The sequence below is a fragment of the Euleptes europaea genome, chromosome 8 (assembly GCF_029931775.1).
Source record: "Euleptes europaea isolate rEulEur1 chromosome 8, rEulEur1.hap1, whole genome shotgun sequence".
Lineage (NCBI taxonomy): Eukaryota > Metazoa > Chordata > Lepidosauria > Squamata > Sphaerodactylidae > Euleptes > Euleptes europaea.
In genome coordinates, this window is record NC_079319.1 from 54279599 (window position 1) to 54305410 (window position 25812).

The 25812-nt window shown below is 39.4% G+C and overlaps 1 protein-coding gene across 1 annotated transcript; it reads right to left on the bottom strand.

Annotated features, from left to right (window-relative positions):
* Window positions 1–606: 606 nt before the first annotated feature.
* On the bottom strand, window positions 607–24154 carry LPIN2 (lipin 2). Its single transcript, XM_056854553.1, has 19 exons — window positions 23958–24154; window positions 21936–22031; window positions 20159–20454; window positions 18838–18945; window positions 17440–17563; window positions 15947–16283; window positions 14608–14707; window positions 10639–10826; window positions 9597–9690; window positions 9197–9266; window positions 8596–8685; window positions 8112–8191; window positions 7616–7757; window positions 6092–6240; window positions 5672–5758; window positions 3823–3975; window positions 1913–2027; window positions 1067–1170; window positions 607–840 (listed from the first exon to the last, which is right to left on the bottom strand). Exons 1-19 carry the CDS (start codon window positions 24147–24149, stop codon window positions 696–698), a joined length of 2670 nt encoding a protein of 889 aa, XP_056710531.1. The 5' UTR covers window positions 24150–24154; the 3' UTR covers window positions 607–695.
* Window positions 24155–25812: the final 1658 nt, after the last annotated feature.

The window sequence follows — 25812 nt, forward strand, 5'->3', positions numbered from 1 at the left end:
TGTTGCAGCAAATGTGGTTTTTTAAACCTTGCTGTGGATTTCCAATTTAATATAGCAGCTAAGGAAGCAATATATATAAGCATGTCACAAGTAACAAAAGGCATATTTGATAGCCAAATCACTGTGATACAAGGCAAAGAAATTATGAGAATGTGCTAATACAGTACCATCTCCACTTCCACCATCACTACTTTCTGATGCAGCAAAATGACTTATCAAGCATTAATTACTTAGTAGTAAATTCTTAAGACATTAAGGAATTTAACCACAAGAATCTCAGATACGACATCTGAAGCAGCCTAAGTAATTGAGTACTACAGTTCCTATATTGGGCCTAATACTGTCTATATCAGTTCTACATACTTTTATTTATGATTTTGCTTAAGATGATATATTAAGGAGACTAGCACACAAATCACCACATGCATCCAGTATGGTTTGTATATATGAAATTGTAGAGCTGTCCCTAAATTACCACCCTATACTGTTTCCTAATCTCTCGATGATCTAGTATTTAAAAGAATAGTTAGCATTCCAGTGCCTTATTCAATAAGGATATTGGAAGAACAAAGAGATTAGCCTTGCATTTCTGGCTAGTACCAAACCTATGACATTTTCTGTATCTAATAAGACATGTGGTACCAAAGGATAAAGTGTCCTCTCTCCAGAAAGAGGTGGTGTGGGAGCAGTGCTATTCAAACTAAATCTTCTATGTTCACCTCTGGAAGTGGTTCTCTCCAAAAGCAGAAGGAGCTGAATTCTGGGCACACAAAGGCAGAACTCTGTTCCTTATTCAGAAGTGGAAACACATGTTCTACAAGTTCACTGAGTCTGTAATACCTGTATTCAAGAAGAAATTAGAAAAATGGTTATTCCTAATCCTAGTTTCAGTGTAGTCACTGATACAAGTGGTACAAGTGACTCCCAGCCTTAAAGGCCCAGTTCTATGACCACTTGCTCACAAGAGAGCTCCACCAAAAGCTCCTTTACATACTCCAAAGTTCCTACCCAATCAACTAAGTGATGCTTTGCCCTTTACAGATTGCTTTTAAAATCCTATACTTACGAAGACTTGTTTCCCTTCGTTTGTTCCTGGATTAGTTCACCCTTTGGGTTGACTGTGAATATTCGACAATCGGGAACTCCCACTTGCATGTAGGCATATACATCCTATAGATTACAAGAAAAAAAAAACAGAACATCTCTGCATTTGGTTTTCAAGGCTGCATTGACAATTTTATGAGTTGACTAATGGCATATTACAAAATTCATGGGATTAAACTCAGAGGTACATGTATTAATTCTGACAAATAAACAGGTTCTATGTTAACAGGCACATGAATAATTTATTTCACACTCTCCAGAATCTACGAAGGAGATTCTGTCGTTTTACTGTTCGCAAGAGCTCCAAGGGCAAGACAAATCAACAGCAGGGTAAGCCCAAATTGACAGAAATCACAGGGAAGCTTCTAGAGATAAAATGGAATGGAAATTAAGCTTGCCATTGGGGTCTCAGGTTCCCAAGCCTGGGGAAAAGATCTTTATAAAGATGAAGAAGAAAGCAAAAGTAGAGGAGAGAAGTTCAGTGTTAAGAAACTTCAGTGTTTTGATTAAGAGCTCAAGACAGAAAAAGATCATTAGTAGCTTCACATATTCAGTCACAACCAGTTCCCTTTAGGGTAGGCATAAAGTCTGTTGTGGAATAGGTGATTTAACTACTACAAAGGTGGATGGAATGAACATACAAGAGAAGTTATGGGTACACTGATAAGGCTAGGCTTGAAGAATGGTATTTAATTTATACTTTTTTGTCAAACTCATTACTAAGTTACAAAAACTAATTTCATGACCACCATTTGTAATATGAAAACACAAATATTTTGACTCATTGTTAGGATGACAGCAGACTTACATTAGGCCTGTTTCCAAAAGCAGCATAGAAAGGTTGTTCACGTGGACCAAACAAGTTCTTGATATCATTTAAACACTCGATTTTGAACTTCTCTGGCTTCTTCTCTATCACTTCTCTGAGGGGGGGGAAAAACCCATGAACTATAACCAGTCCTACATCATCTAATCAACAATATGTCTGGCCTAAGATGGTATTTGTGTAAGCCTTTAAAAATTACTACTGCTTCCATGAATTGATACCATTATTAACTATTGGCATTTGCTTTTCAATGAAGTAATAAGAACTGGTTCACATATACACGCCTAGTACTTCCTGCATTCCTGCTGCACTTCCTCCTATACATGGGAAAACACCCACTTGGATTGAGCAGTACACAGCAGGATTTTTTCTCCATATTGCTTTAAGTTTTTCAAAGCTATTTTCCTTGTAAATGTGTAACTATGGAAAGTGCCAATACAACTTGTCTTAAAAGGTTCATCCAAGTCCCTAGATAATTTATTTACATTTATTTTATTTATATACATGCTTTCTCCCAGGCATCCCAGGACCCAACTGGATATTTGAGAACGTGGATATTCAGGTTACAACATGTTCTATCCCATCCTACTCTACTATGCCACATTCTAGAGTGACCAACAAGAACTGCTTACAGCTACGTATATTGGAGCCATCTTGATTCTTAATAGTTAGGGCCACCAGAGACTCAAAACAAATTTAGACCCTGCCCTAGGGTTGCCCTGTACTTTTTCCAACATTAAGTGAATGGTTGCCATTCATTTACACACGGATAAGTAAAGTTCTGCAATGGGGGGGAGAAAGATATATATTGGAGGAAGGAAGAGAGCCAAGGAGATGCTGGTTGGGAGAGAAGAAGAGAGGCAGAGGTTGGTGGACAACAAGGATAAGGGACAGAAGCAACAGGGGACTGCAGGTAGAATGAAAACCAGTGGAAATATCATGTAGAGGGGGAGAACAGAAAGAGAGCAAGGAACAAGAACAGCTGGGGTGAAAGGAGGGAGCGGAAAGGGATGGGAAAAGGTTGGGAGTCCTTTTTCACCCAAGTCCCTCCGTCTGTGAAATTACCGTATTTTTCGCTCCATAAGACACACTTTTTTCCTCCTCAAAAGTGAGGGGAAATGTCTGTGCGTCTTATGGAGCGAATGTGCGCACAGAGCCGGCTGGCGTTGTTCCAGCGCGAGCCGGCTTTCCCCGCCCCAACGGCCAGCTGGGGGGGCATCTTATGGTCCCAACGAGCATGCGCCCAGCCAGCATTTGCTCCATAAGACAAGTTTTTAGAGGAGGAAAACAAGATTTTTTCTTGTTTTCCTCCTCTAAAAACTAGGTGCGTCTTATGGAGCGGTGCATCCTATGGAGCGAAAAAGACGGTACATGTGCCTTCCACTAGTTTAACTTAGCCCTTCAAATGACTGAACTACACCAGCCTATATAGAAAGAGTTGTAAAAAATTATTCATCACAGACAGTAATAAAAAGCAGTTAGACAATGTGATATGTTTCAACTATGCAAGGGCGTGTTGGACTTCAATCTTGCACCATTTTTTTCTTTTTAAGGAAACTACAGTCCCAATGATCAGTTGATAAAAAGTGGTTTCAGGATCAGACCAAGATCCATTAACCACTAGGTAATCATAAACATTGAACTAAACTAAAAGTGACTGAACTAAAAGTGAAAAAAGGATTTCTGTTATGCCCACTCTGTTCTAAATTAACATTCCTACCCAGTATAAACCTTTCCTGTAGTTATATAAATGAAATATTTAGAAACCACGCCAGACTATCATGCCACGATAAAAACCAAAGCCAACATAAATGACAAACGCAGGTATTTAGTTAGTCATACTTCAAAACCCACTACTCTAAAGATACTAATGATGTCTTTTGTTTACATACCTATGAAAAGCAGAGAATAAACTGCTTGGAGACAACATCAAGGGACCTCTAGGCAGGATTGTTCCTTTGTCATTGACCCAATGCAAGTACCCTCTTGTCATATCTGCCATTCCAATGGCACGAGCAGAACAATACAGAAATTTGTAGCCATTCCTAAGGAACAAAATGCACTTCATTGATATTTTAGATTAAGAAGATTTCTCTTAACAAGGTAAATTCTTATAACACTAAAAGGTCCCACTCAAGGCAGCAATCCTACTGCGCTTGCAAAGACGACTCCTCCAGCTCTACCCAACCTTTAACCTACAAAATAACTGTTTGGAGAAGGGTGTGTTAATGAAGATCTCAAAGTGTTTCACATACAATTTTATAGTTTACTATTCTTTGTAAACATCCATCCACTCTAAATCTTTTAAAATGTTCTTAAAGACCATAAGCACATTTATCTTGTCCTTTTTTATGAGGTTTAAATACCTAGAATGGTTTGCCAATATAGCCATCTAAGTTTATAGGCCATGCATAATGATCTAAAACATGGATGTTATGTTTTTTCCCCCTCTCGTCTACACCAAAGTATTTTTCTTGTGGGAAATTTGTAATGTTTACAGGGGACTTTAAAATGCCAGACTTTAAAGCCCACAAACTAGAAGAGAAAATCGGTACTGTAGACTTGCAGGATGCTTCTAGGCACATTTCCCCCCCACAAAAGTGGTTTGTGGTTTGATATACTACATCTGAATCTTTATACAGTGCCAGCTACTCAATGCTCAAAGGTTTAACCCCCCACCCAACATTTAATGTTTGCAGAAGCAGTCTTTTGCAAAGGTTTGTGGTACTGCTTGTCAGTGACACCACAGACATTTTAAAATCCTATATAAAGTTCTGAAGCAAACCACGCCTTTTACTTCTTCATGCACCCCTTCTTGTCCTCCTTTTTTTTCTATGCTTCCACTTTATGTTCCATATCTCCTAGGCAGCATTGTGCAACAAGCTCCACGTGCTTATCATTCTTTGTTCTTCTATTACCGTTCCTCAACTGGATCCCGTTTACCACCACTAGCTTCTGCTGCTCTCCTCCTAGATCCTTAACCCAAAGCATCTAGCTTCCAGATATATCCACAACCTTCCAGGGTGGTAGCCTCCTTAACTGGACAAGAGACTCCTTTAACCCTAGTTGTATCTTCTACGCTGGGAAGGATGGAGATTCAATGGGAAAGCCTTAGGTAGGCAAAGACTGCCACTGCCTGCAACATTGGATCATGGTAGCACAAGGGAGCTTTGGGCAATGAGCTGGCAGAAAATTGAAGGAAGCGAGGAGGAGGTGGAAGTGAAGTCCACTGCTATGAAAACAGCCAAGGCTTCTCCACACTCAGTCCCAACCATAACACCACATACATGGAGAAGCAGAAGCTGTTTCTTTGACATTTTCACAGATCATTTAAGCAACCAGTTCCCTTTCTCTGATGGTACAAGAACAAGAAGAAAAGAACCCAGGAAGCTTCCCTCAGCTGACCTGCACTTGTGCATTATAAGCCCTACTCATGGATGTCAGAATATCCAGCATGTAGCTGGCAAACAAAGTGCAAGCAGGACCTCTGGTAGAACTTAAACTTCTTTGCATGCTGCATATTTAACCATACACTTCAAGCTCCAATGATACTCTGGACTGACTGAAATACAGTTTCTGAATAAGGTACAGACTAATACAGTTGAAGTATAAAAGATTATAAATTCAGGGGTTTTCCCCCAGTTAAACATGACTAAAAGTTGGGCAAAGCCAAAGTGATTAATCATTAGTACAATATATTATTTCTATGTTCCACAACACTATTACAGGCAAGATACTCACTCGTTAATAGAATGGTACAGTTTTGCGATACCCTGATGTGTCCAGTCTTTACCGAGTTGCGGCAGAATCTGTCCTAAAGCATCAGACCTAAACCAGGCACAATCATTAGAACAAGATGCAGAGGTGGAAACATTTTAAATCAAAGCAGCTATAAAAAGACCCAGCACTGCCTAATATACTTCAGGTCAACTCAAAGGCTACTAATTTCACTGGTTTCAGTTATTCAGTAATTAAGTCAGACACTGACATGTTCTAGCCCATCACATCAGATTCCAGCAAAGATTTGGGGAGATGTGTGGGGAGAGATGGAAGCAGCAGAAATTAAACAGTCACTCGTTCTTAAACACAGAATTTTTTCCAGTAGCAATTTTCTCAGCCTTATGGAACAGAAACCGACAGCAGCACAGCAGTGTAGCTTACTTTGTTATTGTCCCATCAATATCAGAAATGATGATTTTGTCATTCCAGTTCCACAGGTATATCGTTCCTGCACAACGGCAAGTCCCCTGATACTGGGTTGTAATGCTGAACACAACATCATTTGGGCCATCTCTAAGTCTCAGCTTTGCCTTTAAAAATCAAAAGGCACAATTAAAGTTAACAAAAAAAAAACAAGAATGCAATGTTTCTCTAGCCAAAAAAAAGTTACATTCCAATAGTAAAACTAAATATTGGTATGTACAGAATTTTTAAATAGCATATAGAGTATCTACCTCCTCTTCCTACAAACCAGTTAAGCCAAAATACAAGTGTGCACAAGGTTACCACCCAAATCATGTACTGAGATAGCAGACTGGATCTTGATATAATGAATTCTTAGCATTAGGTCAACATCTGCCCCCCTCAAGATTAATTGAAAAGCCACAGTTCATCTCTAGAATAGAAGCAAAGCAAAGAAACCCATTTCATTAAATGTATTCATTGGATTGAGGTAGGCTGATGTTTCAAATAAGTAAGACTTGCATCAAAGTAAGCATTAATAAAAATATGTAGAATTGAAGTGCCTATCTGAGTAGGGTTCAGTAAAGCTTTACCACTTTGTATACTATAAGGTCCCTTCATCTGAAGCTAAAAGTTCTTGTTTTATAGTTCTTGTTTATATCCTTCAAGTTAGCTCATTCCATGGAGGTACAGCAGGCTAAAGATTGCCAGACAATTTAAAAAGAGCAAGCAAAGGGTCAAAAGAATCCTGGGAACTACACAGGCACTACCCTTTTTTGAGGTAAGGGCTGTGGGTTTTTTCACAATCCTTTAGTGTTCTCTAAAAAAAGAAGGACCTAATTAACCAAATGAGAACTATCAAAGATGCAGGAGCCAGCTCTCCTAAAGGCACATTTTATTATTGATTTTAATACCTATTTCATATTTCTGCATTTCTTTCACTCAGCACAAAAATGGAGATAAAGTTCGGATGGAAACATAGTCCATGAGCTGCACTGTAATACTAGACCCATTAACACATCAGTATCAATGCTGAAGTGTTTACTAGTCCACATAACAACTTTCAATATGACATACTTTAAAAAAGATTTGACATTTGCTATAAGGTTAGCCTGATCTCATCAGATTTTGGAAGCTAAGCAGGGTCAGCCCTGGTTTGTATTTGGATGCTGTAAGTCGGCTGTGACTTGATGCTACTTTCCACCACATAATAGTGATCATCAGAAACATGAATGTGTGTCATTCTATTCCTACAATACACATAAACATTAGCAGTTCTGAACTAGAGTTAGGTAATAAATAAGGGGGGAGATTCCAGCAAGGTAGGATTTTTCTAGAAACTGCAAAGGTAGACCAGATCCCAGAATGATTAATAATATCCCAGAAAAGTTCTTGAGAAAAAAATGGTAATTGGGCTTTTACTTCTCCAGCTAATCTTCTCTTCACAAGGTCTGTTATATGAAATTTAGAACCATTTAAAATCATCAGGATGTATAGACTTACAATTTGATCTGAAGACAATCGTAGTGACTTTTTATATGAGGTAGAATTCCCATGGCTTGGATGTTCAATTGAAATAGAATCTTTTTTTAAAGATTCTTTCAGTTCCTGTGATCCTTCATCACTAGAAGAATCATCTGTAGGCCTATTATGATATAAAAACAATAATAAGATGTATCAGGACTTTCAGAGTCAATGTAAACAAATGCTCAGGTATTCTACAATGTGAAACACATTCTAACCATCATTCCAAAAAATGAAGTGGGGCTCTTCCAGCATTTTCCAGTTTAAATGCTTCTCCAATTATACTGATATATTTGGAAACAAGCAAATTGATCAAATATTAGTGAAGCGTCAGAATATATTAAAGTGCACTCTATGAACTTTCCCAGGTCCTGGTCAAATGCTTCATTAAGATGAAGTGCTATCCAGCAGTAATTCCTGTTTTTCAAAGGCCAGGTACTCACTCCGAGCATAACCTCACTTGAATGAAACCTACCGGCTTTCAACTTGTTCCTTCATAGTAGCTGATAGGTCACTTTTTGGAGCTTCAGATTTCCCGTCCTTTGGCTCAGGAAGCTATAATACGAAAAGAACATATGAAAACATCAATGTATGAAAATATTACCCGTCTTCACTGCCACCTAATCTGAATGACAACCTGCAATATTTCTGACTGACAACTTAGTTGTATTCTCATTCTGAATTAAATCAATGATACAAAAGCTGCTTCAGGGGAGACTTATTTCATATATCTCATTTTATTAATGTCTTATAAGCTGATAATGTAGTATTGGCCTCCCAAACCATGCTAACTATGAACAGCTTCCCACATTGCTACACAATTCAGTTAGAAATTAGTATTGGGAAATTTAGGACTATGATGTTTGGTTCAAATAAATGGACCACTTATCGTCATTTTTCTGATAAACAGGAAGGAAGTTACCAATCAGAAGTGTCACCAACCAGTGAATTTACTTTACCTGTTTAACTAAGCTGTCTTTCTTACGCCAGAACCACCATCTTCCAGACTTCTTTGGCATTTTATCTTTAATCCAAGATTCAACTGTAGCCTAAAATCATAAAAATGTAGTTTGTATATACAGTAAGGCCTCAGGTCACACCTACTGCCTTCCTCTGCAGCCTCTTCCCCCTACTTCATTGGATGTGGAGTGGGATGGAAGAGGGGTAAAGGAGTGCCTGCAGAGGAAATTTAGAGGACAAAGCACAGGATGTGTGGGATGCACAAACTGGATACACATGGTTTAGGTGAACAGGGTGATGCCAGCTTAGAAACAGCATACAAGTTGCCCACATATTGCCATTTGCCTGCCTGGTGGTGCTTCTTCCCTCACAAAGAGATAAGATGACTCCAAGCCTCAGATGGCACAGAGGCATCTGGAGACATGATCTCACTTGGGCATCCTGCTTTAGCACTGTGCCAGCTTTTGATCAGTCCCTCCTCGCCAACGGCCACACCGTGGGAACTGTGGGGCAAACAGGAAGCAAAGCCCTTCCTTCCCAAGATGAAGGTCTCATGTATTTTGGCAGATTAATTTGTTCCAATCCAATTCAGTGTATTACCTGTGGCAAACTCTTCTGGAACACCTGCAGGCTGAGAATCAAGGGAGCAGCCAATGCCCAGTTATAGTACCTGTTATACAGAAGACAGTTCATTATGGACAGACTGCAAAATATACATCCAACAAAAGTATAACGACTATGATGCAACACATCAGTGAAAACAGAAGATGATTACTCATTTGTTGTAGTTTATTCTCCTTCATGGCAGCTCAAGTAGTATGCTATAAATTTGTCATGGTGTCAGCTAATAATGAAGTATTTACTGTGTTCAAATTTAAGAACTATTTTTAAAAGGCCAAAGTAAAACAGAATTACTGCAACAATGCATATTAACTGGTCAAATTTATTGTAAAACCATAAAGAAAAACAAATATTTAATAGAAAATGCATGGAATATTACCTATTGTATATCCTTATTACCAGATTAGGATTGTCTATAAGTCCTGGGTTTTCAGCAAATTCATGGTAAGTAATAATATGCTCCATGAATTTTTCTGCAATGCAAGGACATTTTATCAGTTATTAAAAACATTTTTCTCCTCCTTAAAAACATTGTCTCAATCTAGTTCGTTATGTAGTAATGACATAAATTATTCTCCTTTTGCAAGTGGATGCATCTTAAGTAATCATCGTATAGATGCTCCTCTTATGAACTGTAGAGACCCTTAACTCCTGCTCAAAAACCATGCAACCCTACATGAAGGAGGTAATGAAAAAGCAAAGCAATTTTAGAAAACAGGAAATGCAGTTTTCTATGTAGTCAGAAATGTTCATATAAAAAACCCAGCTCTGGCAACTGACAAGTACAATCCAGTTCTGGGAAATAGCCAGAGTTCTTAGGGCTTTTGCTAGCAAAGAGTTCTCTTATGTTATAACAAATATTGGAAAATGGCACTTGAATAGCACTTCCTGTTTTTGAACTTCTATGATGTTTAAATGGCAGCCTATACATTTCCCTCCCATGGCTATGACTCTGCACATCCCAGCGAGCAGAAGCCTTGGGCATGGGGATTCAAAAATGGGTATGGTAAATAGTTTAATTAAATAGTTAATTAAATGTTAATACATCTTAGAAGTATTAAAAAGCCACTTGCCTCTAAGTTGCTTGACAGCCCTATATACACATCTGTTTTAGCAGCAATTAATTAATAACTTGTTAAAACACAACTTTTGAACCAAACCTTTAGTTTTCCAAAGTCTCCATCACAGGAAACCTAAATGCATAATAATTCTTCCTAAGAAGACAGCTTGCCAATCTCACCACTCAAGCCAGTCTATCACTCATATATATCTCAACAGGAACTTCCTATTTTTAGACAGATACATGAAGGCTTTTTAAAGAGTTTGATGCTGCACTGATCCACAATAATCAATTTTCTCTAAAGCTATTTAAAACACAGGCTTTCGTTACTATACTGAAAATAAAACCGATTCTTACACACCTTTAGATATCTCTCCATTTTCAGTAAGACCGCCACAAAGAGAGAGAGTGACATCAGGCAAGTCCATAGCGGAATCAGACATACACTCTGTGCCACTGTCAGCTGCCGCGCTTCCCACAGATTGTGGCGACTGTGACCCGGAGAGGGTATCAGATTCCACCCACTGTCTGGAACCTGGATCAGAGTCACTGAAGAAATAAGAAGTAGATTTTCATACACACATGAAATTAGAACAGCAATTAATTAGGAACACCTTGGTGAAGGGATTGTTAGAAACTCTAAATGTTATCAACAAACACCAAATCATTATGGTCCTCTCAGATGTCAAAACTGCCTTGCGCACTCAGGCCAGAGATTCATTTAGCTGTCAAGCAGGGCGTGATGAAAAATCAGAGTTGTGCTGCTTCTGAATACTGAAGTTCCGCTGTTGTGTATTATGGCAAGCATCTTCCATGACACTGGGTAACACCTCACCACTGCATCAAGGGCCACCACCAAGAAAACATTCTGTCTTCACTAAGCTAAAGCCTTAGCGGTGCACACTGAAGACATTGTGTGACTGCTGCCAGCCGGTACTGACTCAGCATGGATAAAGCTTTCACATATCACCACAAAGCATAACTAGGCAATTGTGGAAGTGTGCTACAAAACAGTCCATGCAGAGTTGAGCACCACTTGCACACCCTCCTTTGAATGTAGAATTTAGTGCATGTGAAGGGCTTCCTGGCAGCATCTATTCCAAGAGGGTTGTGTGACTGGAGATGCAAGCTGGTCAGTGTCACTAGTTCTTGTGATGCTAAATTCAACGAGTTAACAATGCATTGAGGGCAGCAGGAAAAGAAGAAGACCCAACAAGAGATGGATTGACTCAATAAAGGAAACCACAGCCTTTGATTTGCAAGATCTGAGCAAGGCTGCCAAAGATAGGACATTTTGGAGGACTTTCATTCATAGGGTCGCCATGAGTTGGAAGCGACTTGACGGCACTTAACACACACAACAATGCATTACATGAAGGAACGAAAGAACCTCAGAAGGAACTCTATACTGAAGACATGTCCCGTTCTCTTTAATGCTGTCAAAACCTAGTAAGATTTCCCTACAGCTATGAAATCCAAAATGGAGGATCACTGGAACTGGGGGACACAAGCTTCCACCTGAAGGCACAATGGCACAACTCCATATTGTTCTCCTTCCTCTCCCCAAGTCATACAGCCTTCTTTCAGTCATTCTGTACGTCACAATGTAATTTTCTATTTTAATTTTCAGAGCATTTCAGAAACACACACACTCTCACACACACAAAACCCTTTGAGAAAAACAGTTTTTCCCAGGCGCCTTAGACCAGACATCAGGCACTGTGGAAAGTAGACCTAAGTCCCTGTGGCAACTAGTGAGGCTCGATTAGGCATGGGCAAGCAAGCAGTGACCCCTGTTTGGCATCATAATGTACACCAGGGATTCAGGGTCAAGGAGCTCGCCCTGGAGGCTTGGGAGAAAGGACCCACTGAGCTGCCCCCCACCCCAAGTGATGTTACCAGAAGCACAACAGTGCCTGATTTTTAGAACTGGACTTGTAGGAAACTATGCTATTTTCTAAGGTTTTTAGAGAATAATTTGGTTTGCCAAGCTCTGTTCCAGATCAATCCAATGAGAGTTAATTCAATCCAATGAGAGTTCAGTAATAAAGGTGGTGAGGAACTATCCAAACTTCCTGGTTATACAGACTTCCTTTCCCTGTGTTTTGTATGTATAAAGCAGTCAAAGTAGAGTGTTGTCCTCTACACTGCCTTCAGCACACACAATACATAAAGCCAAGAGAAGCTGCCAGCCGTTGGTGAAGAAGCAGCAGCAGGTTCTCACTAGCCCCCTTCTATTGTTTCTGTCTGGCCAACCAGAGGCAGGTGAGGGCATAGCCAGGCTGGTCTGCAAAAGGAGGAGCTGGGTGACAGGGCAAGGCTTGCTTTTTTGACAATTTCTCATAAAAACATAAGAAAAAGTCATGATGGATCAGACCAAGGCCCTTTCAAGTCCAGCTGTCTGTTGACACAGTGGCCAACCAGGTGCCTCTAGGAAGCCTACAAACAAGACAACTGCAGCAGCATTATCCTGCCTGCGATTCCACAGCACCTGATATCATAGGCATGCTCCTCTGATCCTGGAGAGAATAGATATGCATCATGACTAGAATTTCTTCTTCCCACTGTGTGTTTTTATTTGCAATACCACCAAACAGGGCTCTTTTCAAAAGCTACAAAGGTATAGCTACATAGGAAGGAGCTGGCAGAGGACCAAACAGAACCAGTTTACCTTCAGATGAATAAAAGAATGGCTTTCTGGTTGCCACTGTCAACTTCTGGGGGAAAGTGAGACTAGGACAGAGTCGGGATGAAAAAAAAATGGCAGCCCATTTTATATCGTCCATTACATGGGCCTGCAGCAACATCATGGCTTACCTATTTAAGTGAGGGGCAAAATAATAAGGTTTTTTTTTTTTTTTTAAAGGCTTATTTTTAAGTATTTGTTCTCAGATATAAAAGGAATGACAGTGTGGCACGAGAGGAAAAAGCCAGAAGGTTGAAACTGAGCTGTAATTCAATGTACCTCTCTTTAAAAAATAAACAAAAAAAATGGGATTATTTAGGATCAAAGAGATACTTAAGAGAAGAGTTAAAGCTTTTACAACCCCTCCCCTCAATGGAAAATTTAAGTTAGGGCTCTTGTTCCAGCTTGCATGCTGTGTAAACAGTAATGAAATCTCTATGACGGAAGGATTTCTGCCCAAAATGCCCCTCTTGGGGAACCATGAGGAAAGGTGGGGTTTAATAAATAAATAAGTGACACTCCCCCAGGAACAGCATGGTGGAGGGTTCAAAGGTCATCTGTATCTTCTCATTATTCCACTGATTTCACACTTTCCTGTATGTTCTCACGACTATCATTTAATCTAGCTGCTGTCTGGTAAAGATAAGGCTGTTACTCTATTCGTAGTTTATTGTTTAATGGCCACTTTGAAGATATACTTTGAAGTTATAATTAAGTTACGCCTAAATGCTCATTTGCATACAGGCACTCATTTTGCACTGGAACTGGAGAAGGAAGAGACAAATATCCCCACTCCTTGAGCGTATGGAAACGATTGGTCAGATCCAAGTCTTTATACTGTGTTCACTGAGAACTGTACAATTCATTATACGAATCCACTATATTTTTCCCACTTAATGTGACCTGCAAATAACAATATGATCTCTAGATTAGTGTTTATTTAACATTTCTTTCTTCTAATGGTACTCAATTAATTAATTAATCTTGTATGTCAATACTTTCAATATGTAACCAAATTCTTATTAAGTATTACTGACCTAATATTTACATAAGATTCAGCTGTGGGAAAGTTTGGGACTGATGGCAAGGTAGATCATGGCAAGGTAGAGACGCCAGAACCAAAGTTATAAGCAAGCACAATTATGCAAGAATGTGAGAGCCTTAACTTACTATTTTCACACTTTTTTGGAACATGAGTGTTTCTATAAGAGATCTTAGAACAAAAGTTCTTTGATACTACAATATTTCTTTTTGTTTGTCCTCAACCTACAACCAAGTTCACAAGATGATCCCTTTTAGTGTTTTATGACTGAATGCTTTCTCTCCATATTTTTCATAATGTTTGTACTATTTTGCAAGCTCCCTACTTTAATGTCTTTTTTCTTAAACCAAAACTCTCCAAATTCTTAAGCATTTCTTCATAAGAAAATATTTAATAATTCTAGAGATACAATTTTAACAAATCACATCTTAACCAAATGGGTTTTAATGCTTTTTAAAATCCCTTACTGATTAAGAGAAATCCTAAACAGGTCTACAGGTTATTCAATGGGGCTTACTCTATGGAAAGTGCCCTTAGGACTGCAGCCTAAGGACTTCACATCTCTGTGAAATACTCAATGTGGTCTGCTGCATTAGAAATACCTCTTGGGAAAATACAGAGCTGCAACTTCAGGTTCCAAAGCCTTCAAATCATCCAAGTATATGTCATCAGGCCCTTGGTGCTGGCTTCTCTTATGTGTCCCTGGAAAACATGCTCATTTAGAACAACTGATGAATATATCACATTTTAAAATGCAGTATGAACACAATAGAAACAGAAGTTCTTTTCCTTTATCTCTTAGAAGCTCCTTGATCCATTGATCTTGAGCAGCGTAATTTTAAATCTAATGTTTGAGGGATATAAGGACTGAAATAAATCTTGCCACTGACAATGTAGCCTTGGGATCCCTGTCAATAAAAAAGGCATTATGTCAGACACAAAGGCATTAGATTTATATATTAAAAGGGGAGAGATATAACGTGATCTAAGTTCCTCATAAAAGCGGCTTCCCAAAAGGACATGAGCTAATAAATCAATACAGCCAGAAGAGCAAGGACAGGTCCTTTCTGGGTATGGTATGTTCAAAATTCTGCCTTACATAACCATAGAGGGGTTAGCATTCAGTCTAGCTAAACAGAAGGCTGTAGAAAGACAAGGAGTTGTCAAATAATAAGTATAAGAGGGCAAACAGTGTAGTGGTGGTATTCCGAAAAACTGAGATGAACAAACGTGGCGAGCAAAACAGAAGTTCCATGCAGGAGTTCTTCATTAGAACATTTATCAGATTTTAAAAAATGAACCAGCAAACTAATTACTAACTTCTGCAAGGGTGTTTTAATATGTTGCACTGAAAGTGCCTTTGAGCCTCTCTCATGCTATTTAAATAAACATTTTAATGTGTGACTGAAAGCTGAAGAGATCCATTCTGAATCTGAACAGTAATCTAGCCAATATAATTTTACTGTTTACATGGCAGATAGGAAAATTAAGAGATGATTTATACATTAAAGTGCTCAAAGGTCAAAACTTGAGTCTGCAGTTCTTTATCAGTACATCTAATTCTCAACACAGCCCCATCTGTGGATACTTAAACCCATGGAATGGGGCCATGGAGAAACAGTGTAAAAAGGGGGGGATTACAAAAGAAAACCTAAACAGAGAACAGTTGTCTGCTCAAGTATGCACAAATGTTCTTCATAGGCAGGAGGAGACAAGGTAGCAGGAAATGGAAGAAGCTATAGCAGTTTTCAGGGAAGGGAAAGAGGAAACAGTGGGGTAAGTGAAGCGAGATGCCCCCTGCAAGTTCTTGTGAGTCCCCCGCTTGCAACATTCTAAACAGACAGTTGCAAATACATTTTTCACTGGAAAAAATGTTTAAATATTTGGAAACTATAAAGGAAAGTAGAAATTTGTTAAAGGAAGTCTTTTGAAGATTAATACCTTTCTTCTTTGATGGAGAGTCAAGTTTTGCCAATTGTTTAGTTTCTGATGGAGAATCTACCAATGGACTAGGAAGAGTATCAGTATCCAATGCAGATGAGTCTTGAAGAATTTCCAAAACAGGGTCTGCCGCTGTAGAAACAAATCTGTCTCTTATATCCAGCTCCTTAAGTAGAGGATGAGTTCTTGGTTCGGGTTTCAGTACCATGCACACCGAACTGTTCACCAAAATGTCATCTTCAACTGTGTCAGTGCTGGAGATGACTCTGAAATGAGTCTTCTCTGTTGGGGTGAGAGTGACAGTTCTAGGATGTTCTAGTTTTTCTTTCTTGCTTATCTGAAAAGGAAAAGTGTTCTTTTTTATACGAGTGCTTTAGTTCACCATCTGCACAAGTCAAAGAGACACAGTGACTACACTGCTGTGTAGTGGTTAGATTTTTGGATCGAGACTTGGAAGACCCAGGTTCAAATCTCTCAGCTATGAAGGCTCATTTGGTTATCTTGAGGATAAAACAGACTGCCTAATCCAGAATGCTTAATAAAATATTTATATAAAACAGTATTCGTCCCTGGGCGGTAATTAGGTGCAGCCTTACAAGAATGTATTGCCAACACCTTAAAAAATATGTTTAAATCAAGTCTCCCCACCTCGTTCGAAGTAGATGTTATACCACTATGCTAGATCACTATGAACATAATACATTAGACCACCTCATCTGAGAAGCTCTACAAACAGCAACTGCGCTGCATCTGGGTTCCTAATATAAACCAAATTGAGACTTGTGCCAAAGACATAATGCATCATCACTTGCTCACCTAAAGGCAATTCCTAAGAGTCCCAGGTATGGTTACTTTTAAAGCACAAGTTAATTCATTTCAGAGGCAGATCTCAGTGAAAATAAAGACAAGCAATCCAAGTATGAAATAAAACATGGTGATTTAAGTTTCATATGCAAAATGTAAATGGGTATACATAAAATAATGCATTTAAAAAAACAAGTCTCAATAGTATCCAGTTTTCAAAAACAAATTCCAGATTTCTAAGCCTCAGAAGTCAATCAGAAATTCTTCACTGACTGGAATCTACAGCCGCTAAAGGAGCGGGGCCCTGAGCTGAGAGAAGCCAGTAGTACTGGAGGCCCACTAAGACACCAGCATTTGTAAGCGTTAAAAAGATATGCAAGCATTGTAACAGCAACCATTAGACTTCAGACACACAGCATTCTGCAAAAAGAACACAAACAATACCCTTTACTCGATTCACAGCCACACAGATTATACGATAAAAAATGCAGAATCTGATACTGCTACATTTAAAAAAGGAACTATGATGAACCACAAGAGGGTGCTACCTTCATGTTATTCCTATCATTGCTTTTATATTCAAGACCATGCAGCTGTTTGATAAAAGAAACATTCCCTGGGGGGGGGGGAGTACTAGTCCTGGATCACTACCAAGGTCCTACAGAAACAGCTACTTCATATAACTTTACCTTGGTTGATTCAGGGAAACCTCCCCACGTCCATTCCATGTGCGACTCTGCTCTCAGCAAGCTCTCTGCGGGTTTCACTTCCAGTTCTGAATCACTTTTAGGACAAGCTGCCTGGTTAAAAGGGCTGTAAAAAAACAAAAACAAAGTTGTTGTGTTAAAGATGTCATTGTTCAGTTGTTGTTGTTGTTTTTTCTCCTTCCTGAGAGTTTCCACCAGTTTAACAGAGCTTCAGTCATTCAGCAGCAGGGCAGAAAGCCAAAATGGGTTTTCCAGAATGTGAAAAAAGGAGGCTAGAAACAAAAATCACATTAACGGAATTACAAACAGACCACTCTAAACAGCTTACTTTGTTATGTTTTAAATGTTCTCACCATAACACTTTATTTTTGAAAAAACATTTACATAATTGCTCTCATGAGAGCCTTGTGTTCAAAATTCCTGTAACCCTGTCTTATTGGAATGTCCCTGTTTTTAAGACTTAAGTACAAAAAAGGGGGGCAGAGCATTTAATTTTAGGCAAGTATGTCCTAATTCACTCATATACTGGTCATGCTTCCAGATCAAAGCATGAGATATCAATAATAATTTACAAATTATTGGCTGAGTCTTCCATGTGGTATTTATCTATTAGTACATCTTATTTTTCTTGAAAGCAAGAAGAAGAGTTGGTTTTTATATGCCAACTTTCTCTACCACTTAAGGAAGACTCAAACCAGCTTACAATCACCTTCCCTTCCTCTCCCCACAACAGACACCCTGTGAGGCAGGTGGGGCTGAGAGAGCTCTAACAGAGCTGTGACCTGCCCAAGGTCACCCAGCTGGCTTCACGTGTAGGAGTGGGGAAACAAATCCAGTTCACCAGATTACCCTCTGCTGCTCATGTGGAGGAGTGGGGAATCAAACCCGGTTCTCCAGATCAGACTTCAGCGCTCCAAACCACAGCTCTTAACCACTACACCACGCTATATCAAGCCATCAAGGAATCTGCCTCAAATTAGCCTCTTTCGAGGAAGGGATAGAGAAAGGAAAGACTAAAATGACAGATTTCCTTGGTACAGTTAATAGCAATCCATCCACTTTCCATCATCAATTTATCTTTCTTACTTGCTTTGTCAGGAGTCTTATTTCTAGGCCAATGGCAGTACATGTCAAAATGTCCAAAGTTACCCCCACAGAGAATTCCAGGTATTACTACATAAAGAGCTGAGTGAGCTATGCAAAAAGCTTCTAATGTTAGGTTAGAGTGAACTATGGCAAACTACAGATGTCAAGCACAAACGTTATATAAATCAAATGTTCCATTGGGTAAATTTTAGGTCAGAACAGCTTTTACAAGCTGTATTCTTTTTTAATGCCATCATTCTGTATGCAGACAATTGACTCAAGAAAGTGACCTACTTTTCCAAAGGAGACCAGTCTCCATCAGATAAGGGATAATGGTCTTTTGAATGGTAAATCAATGATTCTCTATATTCTTCATCCTTCTGTGGCGAATCTGAGGAATTTCTGGGGAGATAAAGTCAGTATATTAAAAAGCAACTGTCTCCATGAACTTTAAAAAGATGATAGACCTCTGGCAATCAACTAAATTTTAGAGGGGGCATATTTTGAACCACAACAAAGGCTGGAGAGTAATCAGCACTGGCTGAATCCCATACACAGTAAACAAAGGGCTCTTTAACTCCCCCTCTCATATGGGCGAAAATGCATGGTCGCTTTATCCTCCTTTAATCCCTGTTTCTACCAGGATTCAGCCAGGATCGAACGCATGCGTTTTGCTTAATGTGTGTTCGATCCTGGCTAAAACAGGGATTAAAGGAGGATAAAGTGACCATGCGTTTTCGCCCCTAGTGTAAACAGCAACAGAGGCTTTAGCAGAGCCCTCCTGCATATAGCACCTCAGTTGCTCATGTTTATGTTTCTCAACTTGCATGGAGGAGTGAGCAGCTAAAGTGTATTCGTGCTGTTGACACCAGGGAAGACGAGGTTAGAGCTTTCACCTTTGTCTCAGGTTGGATAACTGTGGCTGAGATGCACAACAGTGTGCATTGTGGAATATAGGCCAGATGAGATGGAAGCCAGATCTTTCACAGGTGGGTTTTGCTTTCAGTTGCCTCAATCTACAATATACTATTTTCATTCTCTGTCTAGAAAAATAACAGTGTCTTTCCTACTTGACAATCTGGTTTACTTTTTTGGAACTGTAGTAAAACTTGAGAATTATTAACAAAAATTAACTTCCACATAGCCTTTAGCTGCTGCTATATGAAGTTCATGAAACATGTTAACATTTAGAACTGTCAGATTTAAGTATTTTCAAAGGTAACATTAATTTTTAAAAATATTTCTAGAACACATACTGATAAGACAAGTTTCATGATCCTCATCCAACAGTAAAAATAATCTCTTAAATTGGTAATTATAGTGTCATGTTACCAGTACTTGCCCATGCAGATAAACATTGTTTTTTAAAAAATCTTGTTACCATAAGCTTTATCATTAATGTTAGCTGTTCTTGTGATTTACTGGTACATGGAAGTTATTTTTTACTCTTTGAATTTCCCCCTCAAAAAAGTAGGTAAGAAATATTAGCAGTGTTCTAATGGATATGGAGAAGTAAATTTTAGGATTTCCCCCTTACAATATCAACAAGTACCCTTAATGAGCTTTATGTAATTTGAAAGTTTAGTCAAAGAAGAAGATAACTTTAACAGCTTACCTCAGAGGCTGAATACTTCTCTCATCATCAGAACTTATTTCCATTTCAAATACTTCTTCAGTTCCAGGAGAGGCGATCAGATCTTCTTTCTTGGCATCTTGTTTACATTTTCTTCTCCTCCGCTTTTTCTTCTTCACAGATCCAGATGAAAACACAGGCTCTGTTTCTACAATTTGTGGAATTTCTGAGTGTTTCCTTGCATTTTCACTTGACTTCAGCAAATGGTCATCACTATCTTTGAAGAACTGATCTTCTGTGGGAATTGGGGATGTTGCTAGATGTGCTGGAACTTTTTCCTTAAATGGGGAGGGGAATGAAAGTTACATACATTACTAAACCAACTTAGAATACATATTCCAGCAAATGTTGAAAATCACATATGAATGCTGACAATCCCAGATTGATTTTGTGAATGTCTGAAAACAGAAAAAACTCTACTTTTATCCAGTAGTTATACATGTCCAATCATACTTTGGTGACTGTCAGTGTTAACTGGAGTATCTCTCGGGGATATTTTTGGACATCATAAAATTTGAATCGGAATCTCAGACCTCTTTCACAATTTCCCCTATTCACTTTTACATACAAGTCTGCAGCCATCATTTGTGTGTGCAGAAAACTACTGTAGTTCAGCAACTCTAGTTGTTACTGCTACCACTGCGGTTTCCACTACCCCCCCAAAAATGAATTTTTGATTGGCTTGTTTCTCCAGCAGTGGGAAGTGCTGTAGCAAAACCAAAAAGTAAACCTTCAATTGCAATCATGGCTCTCCCCCTGCACCTTTAAACAGGGACACCCTGAGTCTGCAGAAAAATCCCAAAGTTTTTTTTTTTTTTTTAAACAGGGATTTTAAAAACAGGGATTTTATGCAGAGAATGCACCTGCTGTTAGCGGCTGCCTCCAACCCCTGCCAGCACAGAGGCAGCTCCTATCTTGTGGGGATGCCAGCAGCCTCTCTGGGCCCAGCCCAGCTGGCGGAGGACACTGGCGGCCACCTGGAGATCAGGACTGTGTGTGAGAGAGTAGGGGGTGGCTGACAGCTGGCAAACCCAAAGTGGGCTTGTCTGCCGAGACTCGGAGTGGGGGTGGCTGCCTCAGCCAGTGAGCCCAAAGTGGACTTTCCTGCCAAGATTGGGGGGGGGGGCTGCCTCGGCTGCGAGCCCAGAGGGAGTTTTCCCACCGAGATTGGGACTGGGGGGCCGCCTCAGCAATGGAAGGATGAGATTTTCCCCCTCATGAGTTTTGTGGGCCCCCACTTGTGTCTTCTAATTATTGCTACCATAAAACCCAATCCTAACTTCTTCTCATAATTTTATTAAAACTATGACAAAAGTATTGTATATAAACAAATATAAGGATAACCCTGGTTGTCATCTCTACAACAAAATGCTAACCCCTAATCATAACCTAACTTCTCACCCATTTCTGATCAATCCATTACTGCTTTTAAAACTCCATTTAATTGAATATTGGAGCCTGTATAGAAAGCAACTGATATCTCCCACCGTTGAATGTTATAAAATGATACATCAACTGCGGATTGCGGAGAGAGACTGCTGTAAAGTCTAGCGACCACGGTGACATTTCTAGGTGCCATGACAACCTAGCACGTAGAATTTGTCAATCCCTGTTCTAATGGGCTGTAAATCAAACGAAAAATTAATTCCATCCATCAGGAAAGCACATGCAGCAATCGAAGATGCTAATCTGCAAATCAGACGTGACAGGGAAAAGGATTAAGATGCCTCATTCAATATTTTATATTCACACCACTTACAAACTTTTCTTCTGTTTCTTGCACAAAGAAAGCTTCCCCATTGTCACCCAGTTTCATATGAAGATCAACTGCTTCTCCATTTATTTCAATATCAATCTGTGCAAAACGGAATAGGCTGAAGTTTTAGAACGATCAAGAAAAATCACCATACAAAAATTAAGCAATGTTTGGTCTATACAATATAGCCCCTCCCTGCAAAAAAAAAAAAAAAATCACACAAAAGAATGGTAATTGTGACACTTTCTTTTGCTTCTCTAAACCCACGGAATATGACAGGAGACAAATACGACCCTTTCCCACATAATCCAATAGTAGTCTGACGGCCCTCTCTGAACTCCGTGAGGAACAAGGAGGCAGCAGTACCAGCAATTTAGGACTATTAGGCTGGTGGAAGCAGGGAAAGCCTTTCCCATCAACCTGGATATGGCAGACTGCAGGATGCTACACATGAGCCAGTGACGGAGGACAAAATCAATGAACACATAATTTCTGTGGTTAGCAACTAGCTGGCGAAGTTGTGATTGGCCTGTGGGCCACCAGTTGCTGTCCTCGATACGAAGAGAAAGTATGTATGTCTTGCCACCTACCTGAATGGAGCTTAAATCTTACAGTATTCGTTTTTACATGGGCATCTTGAGCAATAAATTAATGACAAGTTGTGGTCCTGACGGGGGGGGGGGTGCCTCACACATCACATTTTAATGCTATTTCTGGGATTTGCTCCAGTCTGTGGTAACCAGGGGAAATAATAACAGCACACAAACCAGGAGGAGCGTTCCAGGAACCCTGCAACACTGTAATATACTATGGGCAGACAACCCTTGGCTCATGTATAATCACTTCCTTCATTCACCATACAGACACACAATCGCTTTCTTCATTCACCATACAGACATTCTCCTCCCCAGCACTCTTCTGACTGTTGACAATTTAACTGGGAAGATTTTGGGAGGGTGGGGCTGAATTATAACCTTTGGCTAGACTGCCCCACCCAACATGTTCTTAGATAACTCTGAAAGCTATTTATTTTGCAATCTTCTAAGCATTTGTGTGACTAGGGCTGTTACCATACTAGGTATTCCCAGCAATGTATCAAGAGTTTGGAAATGTTATAAGAAATTCTGTTCGCACTTTCAATGTATTCCCACCGATGTATTAAGAGTTTGAAACTGTTATAAAAAATACTGTTTGCACTTTGTTTGGCCCCTTTAGCTGTGAAGACGTCTTCCAACCATTTTTTAGCCGTGGCATCCAAAAACCCTTTCAAAGCGATGTTTTTTATAACAATATCAAACTCTTGATACATCGCTGGGAATACCTAGTGCGGTAACAGCCTAAGTTAGGCTGCTTCAGAGAAGCTTTACCAGTAGCAAAACTGAAATAATTGTTTTGCTTCCCAAAGTGCTTTTTATACCTAGACTAGGCTTTTGAACTGATACCTTTGTAAGCAAGGGGGACTTCTAATTGTATCTTCACTGGTATGGATGGAATTCCTTAATGCAGCCGTACAGAAAATAACTCAGTTGCCTTATTTCATTTATAATCCAGCTTTCTCTCCAACAGGGACTCAAAGAAGCTTACACTGTTTTCCTCTCCTCCATTTTATTCTCACCACAACCCTGTGAGGTAGGTTAGACTGAGCGTGTGTGACATGCACAGTGGGGATTCAAGTCTGGGTCTCCCAGATCCAAATCTGATACTCTAACCACTATATAACAGGCTCTAACCCATGCTCCACACTTGGAGCATCACATACTCTGGATGATAGCTAGTAGAAAGTGTAAATGGTAAGCTTGATCTTGGCTATTCCCTGTAATGACTGCAACATCATGGCTTATCCTAATGCCATAACAGCTGCACAATCTGAGCGTTTTGCGGGGGGGGGGGGAGAAAGCAAAGCCTCAATATGTACACTTTGCCCTCAGAAGATTAAACTCTTCTCTTTTCGTAAGCATGAAGCTAATGTTTTATGAACGCAGAACGTTAATTATTCCTACAGTTCCTATCATTAAAGTTACTTACCACTTTTTCCTTGGAACGCAAAACGCCAAGCTTTCCAAAACGAACGTGGAATGGTGAGCACAGATATGTACCATCCTGTTGTCGAACTACAATTACATCAATGCATCCTGACAGTGTAGCCTGGTTAATGCCTTTGTATAGTTCCTTCACAGTAACCAGAACTTGTCCTGCAAGCTGCCCCACGTAATTCATACTTCAAAGCTGAAAAAAAGCAGAGAAATGTGACTGAAAGCATTGTTCAGAATTCAGATACTCTTGCAAATCAAGGTTCTCCAGATTGTGGCTAAAAAGACAGCACTTGAATTCATTCTATGAGAGGTCAAGCTGAACGAGAACACAAATGTAAAGAACTCAGCTTTGTTTATTCAAATTTTTAAAAATGGCCCTAAACAGAATTACAGTCACCTGTGAACTTGAATTGGTCCACATAATTCATTCACTGAAAGCTAAATAAAATCCAAGTTAGTTACACTATGGCCATTTCATTCATTACACAGATGCAAACCCTGATTTATCAATGAGGGCTAGAAGGCATGATGGAGATCTATGATCTCCATCAATCTGTAAAAGGTAAACTGCATGTGTGCACAGCAACAATTTGGATCTGGACCATGTGGGAAAAGGAGATGTAACCCTTCAAGTGCTATTCCATTTGACTAAATGAAATTAGACTTCCTGTGCCATTTTAAAAGAAAAAAGTTAATACTTGCAATAATAGCGTGAAGAGCCAATTTACATTAGCAAAACAGGATTCGGTGGGTTAAATCCCTTCTTCCCTTCCTGCACGGCCGCAATCTGAAATGTGGTTATGCACGCACACAATTTACTTTTTGCAAAATAACACAATTATGATCTCCTTCAGATCTTTTTGGTCCTCAGTAGACTTAAAGCTAAATTCTACTCAAAGTGCTCAGTCACCTTCTAGAATCAAGACATATCAGTGTACGCAGGCTACAAATGAGCTATTCCTTAAAAAAGGAAATTAAGATTTTCATAGTGCTTGCAAGTGGAGGGTTTAAGACTTAATTTTACCCTGTAGTAAATCTCAGTAAGCACACTAAATATATTCACAAGTTTGATTGTTAATTTTCAAAACTGGCTACATTTTAAATTGCATTTATTTTTGCATTTAATTTGCATTTATTAAATTGCATTTTAAATTGCATTTATTTTTAATCCTAAAGCCTGTGTGGGGGGAAATCCAGAAGATAAACTTCCAGGGTACAAGACACTTTCTATTCCTTGTAGAAATCAATCTTCTAAAAAAATGAAGCCATTCCACCTCTGTCCTGAGTCAGGATACAGTCGTGTGCGAGGGTCAACAGATATCTTTAGGAACTATTTAAAGATACTTATTATGACAAAAGAATCTAGACATCAATAAAACTGAAGTTTCTCTGTTTACTGATCAGGACATCTATCATAATGAGAAAGGCTGATGATAGGTAATTCCAAGAAAGCTAATAAACGTTTCGTTTCATACCAGCGCAAAATGAGCCCAACCCAACCAATATGAGTCACTCGCTGAAAACAAGGTGCAGAAGCTTTCATGCGCTCTCCACCACTACCATTCTGTCCTTAAGCCCAGCGCACAAATGGAACTTTCCTCACTTTGTCACAGCTGTACTAGATGCACATTTCCACAGTAGGCTGCAACGCAGCAATAGAAAACCACTTCTTGCTTACAAAAGAATCCAGCTATCTGGGTAGTTTTTCACATGCAAGTAGTGTGTGTTTTAAGTGCTGTCAAGTCGCTTCCGACCTATGGCAACTCTATGAATCAATGTCCTATCTTCAACAGCCTTGCTCAGGTCCTGCAGACCAAGGGCTGAGGCTTCTTTTATACAGTCAATCC

What these genes read in the sequence shown, in the direction of transcription:
- LPIN2 (XM_056854553.1), bottom strand. Translation starts at nt 24,149, where the DNA reads ATGAATTACGTGGGGCAGCTTGCAGGACAAGTTCTGGTTACTGTGAAG. An exon ending in TTATTCTCTGCTTTTCATAG is followed by an intron (nt 2,028 to 3,822) that starts GTATGTAAACAA and finishes CCCCCCCCTCAG; the next exon opens with AGAAGTGATAGAGAAGAAGC. An exon ending in CTTTTGGAAACAGGCCTAAT is followed by an intron (nt 1,171 to 1,912) that starts GTAAGTCTGCTG and finishes TGTAATCTATAG; the next exon opens with GATGTATATGCCTACATGCA.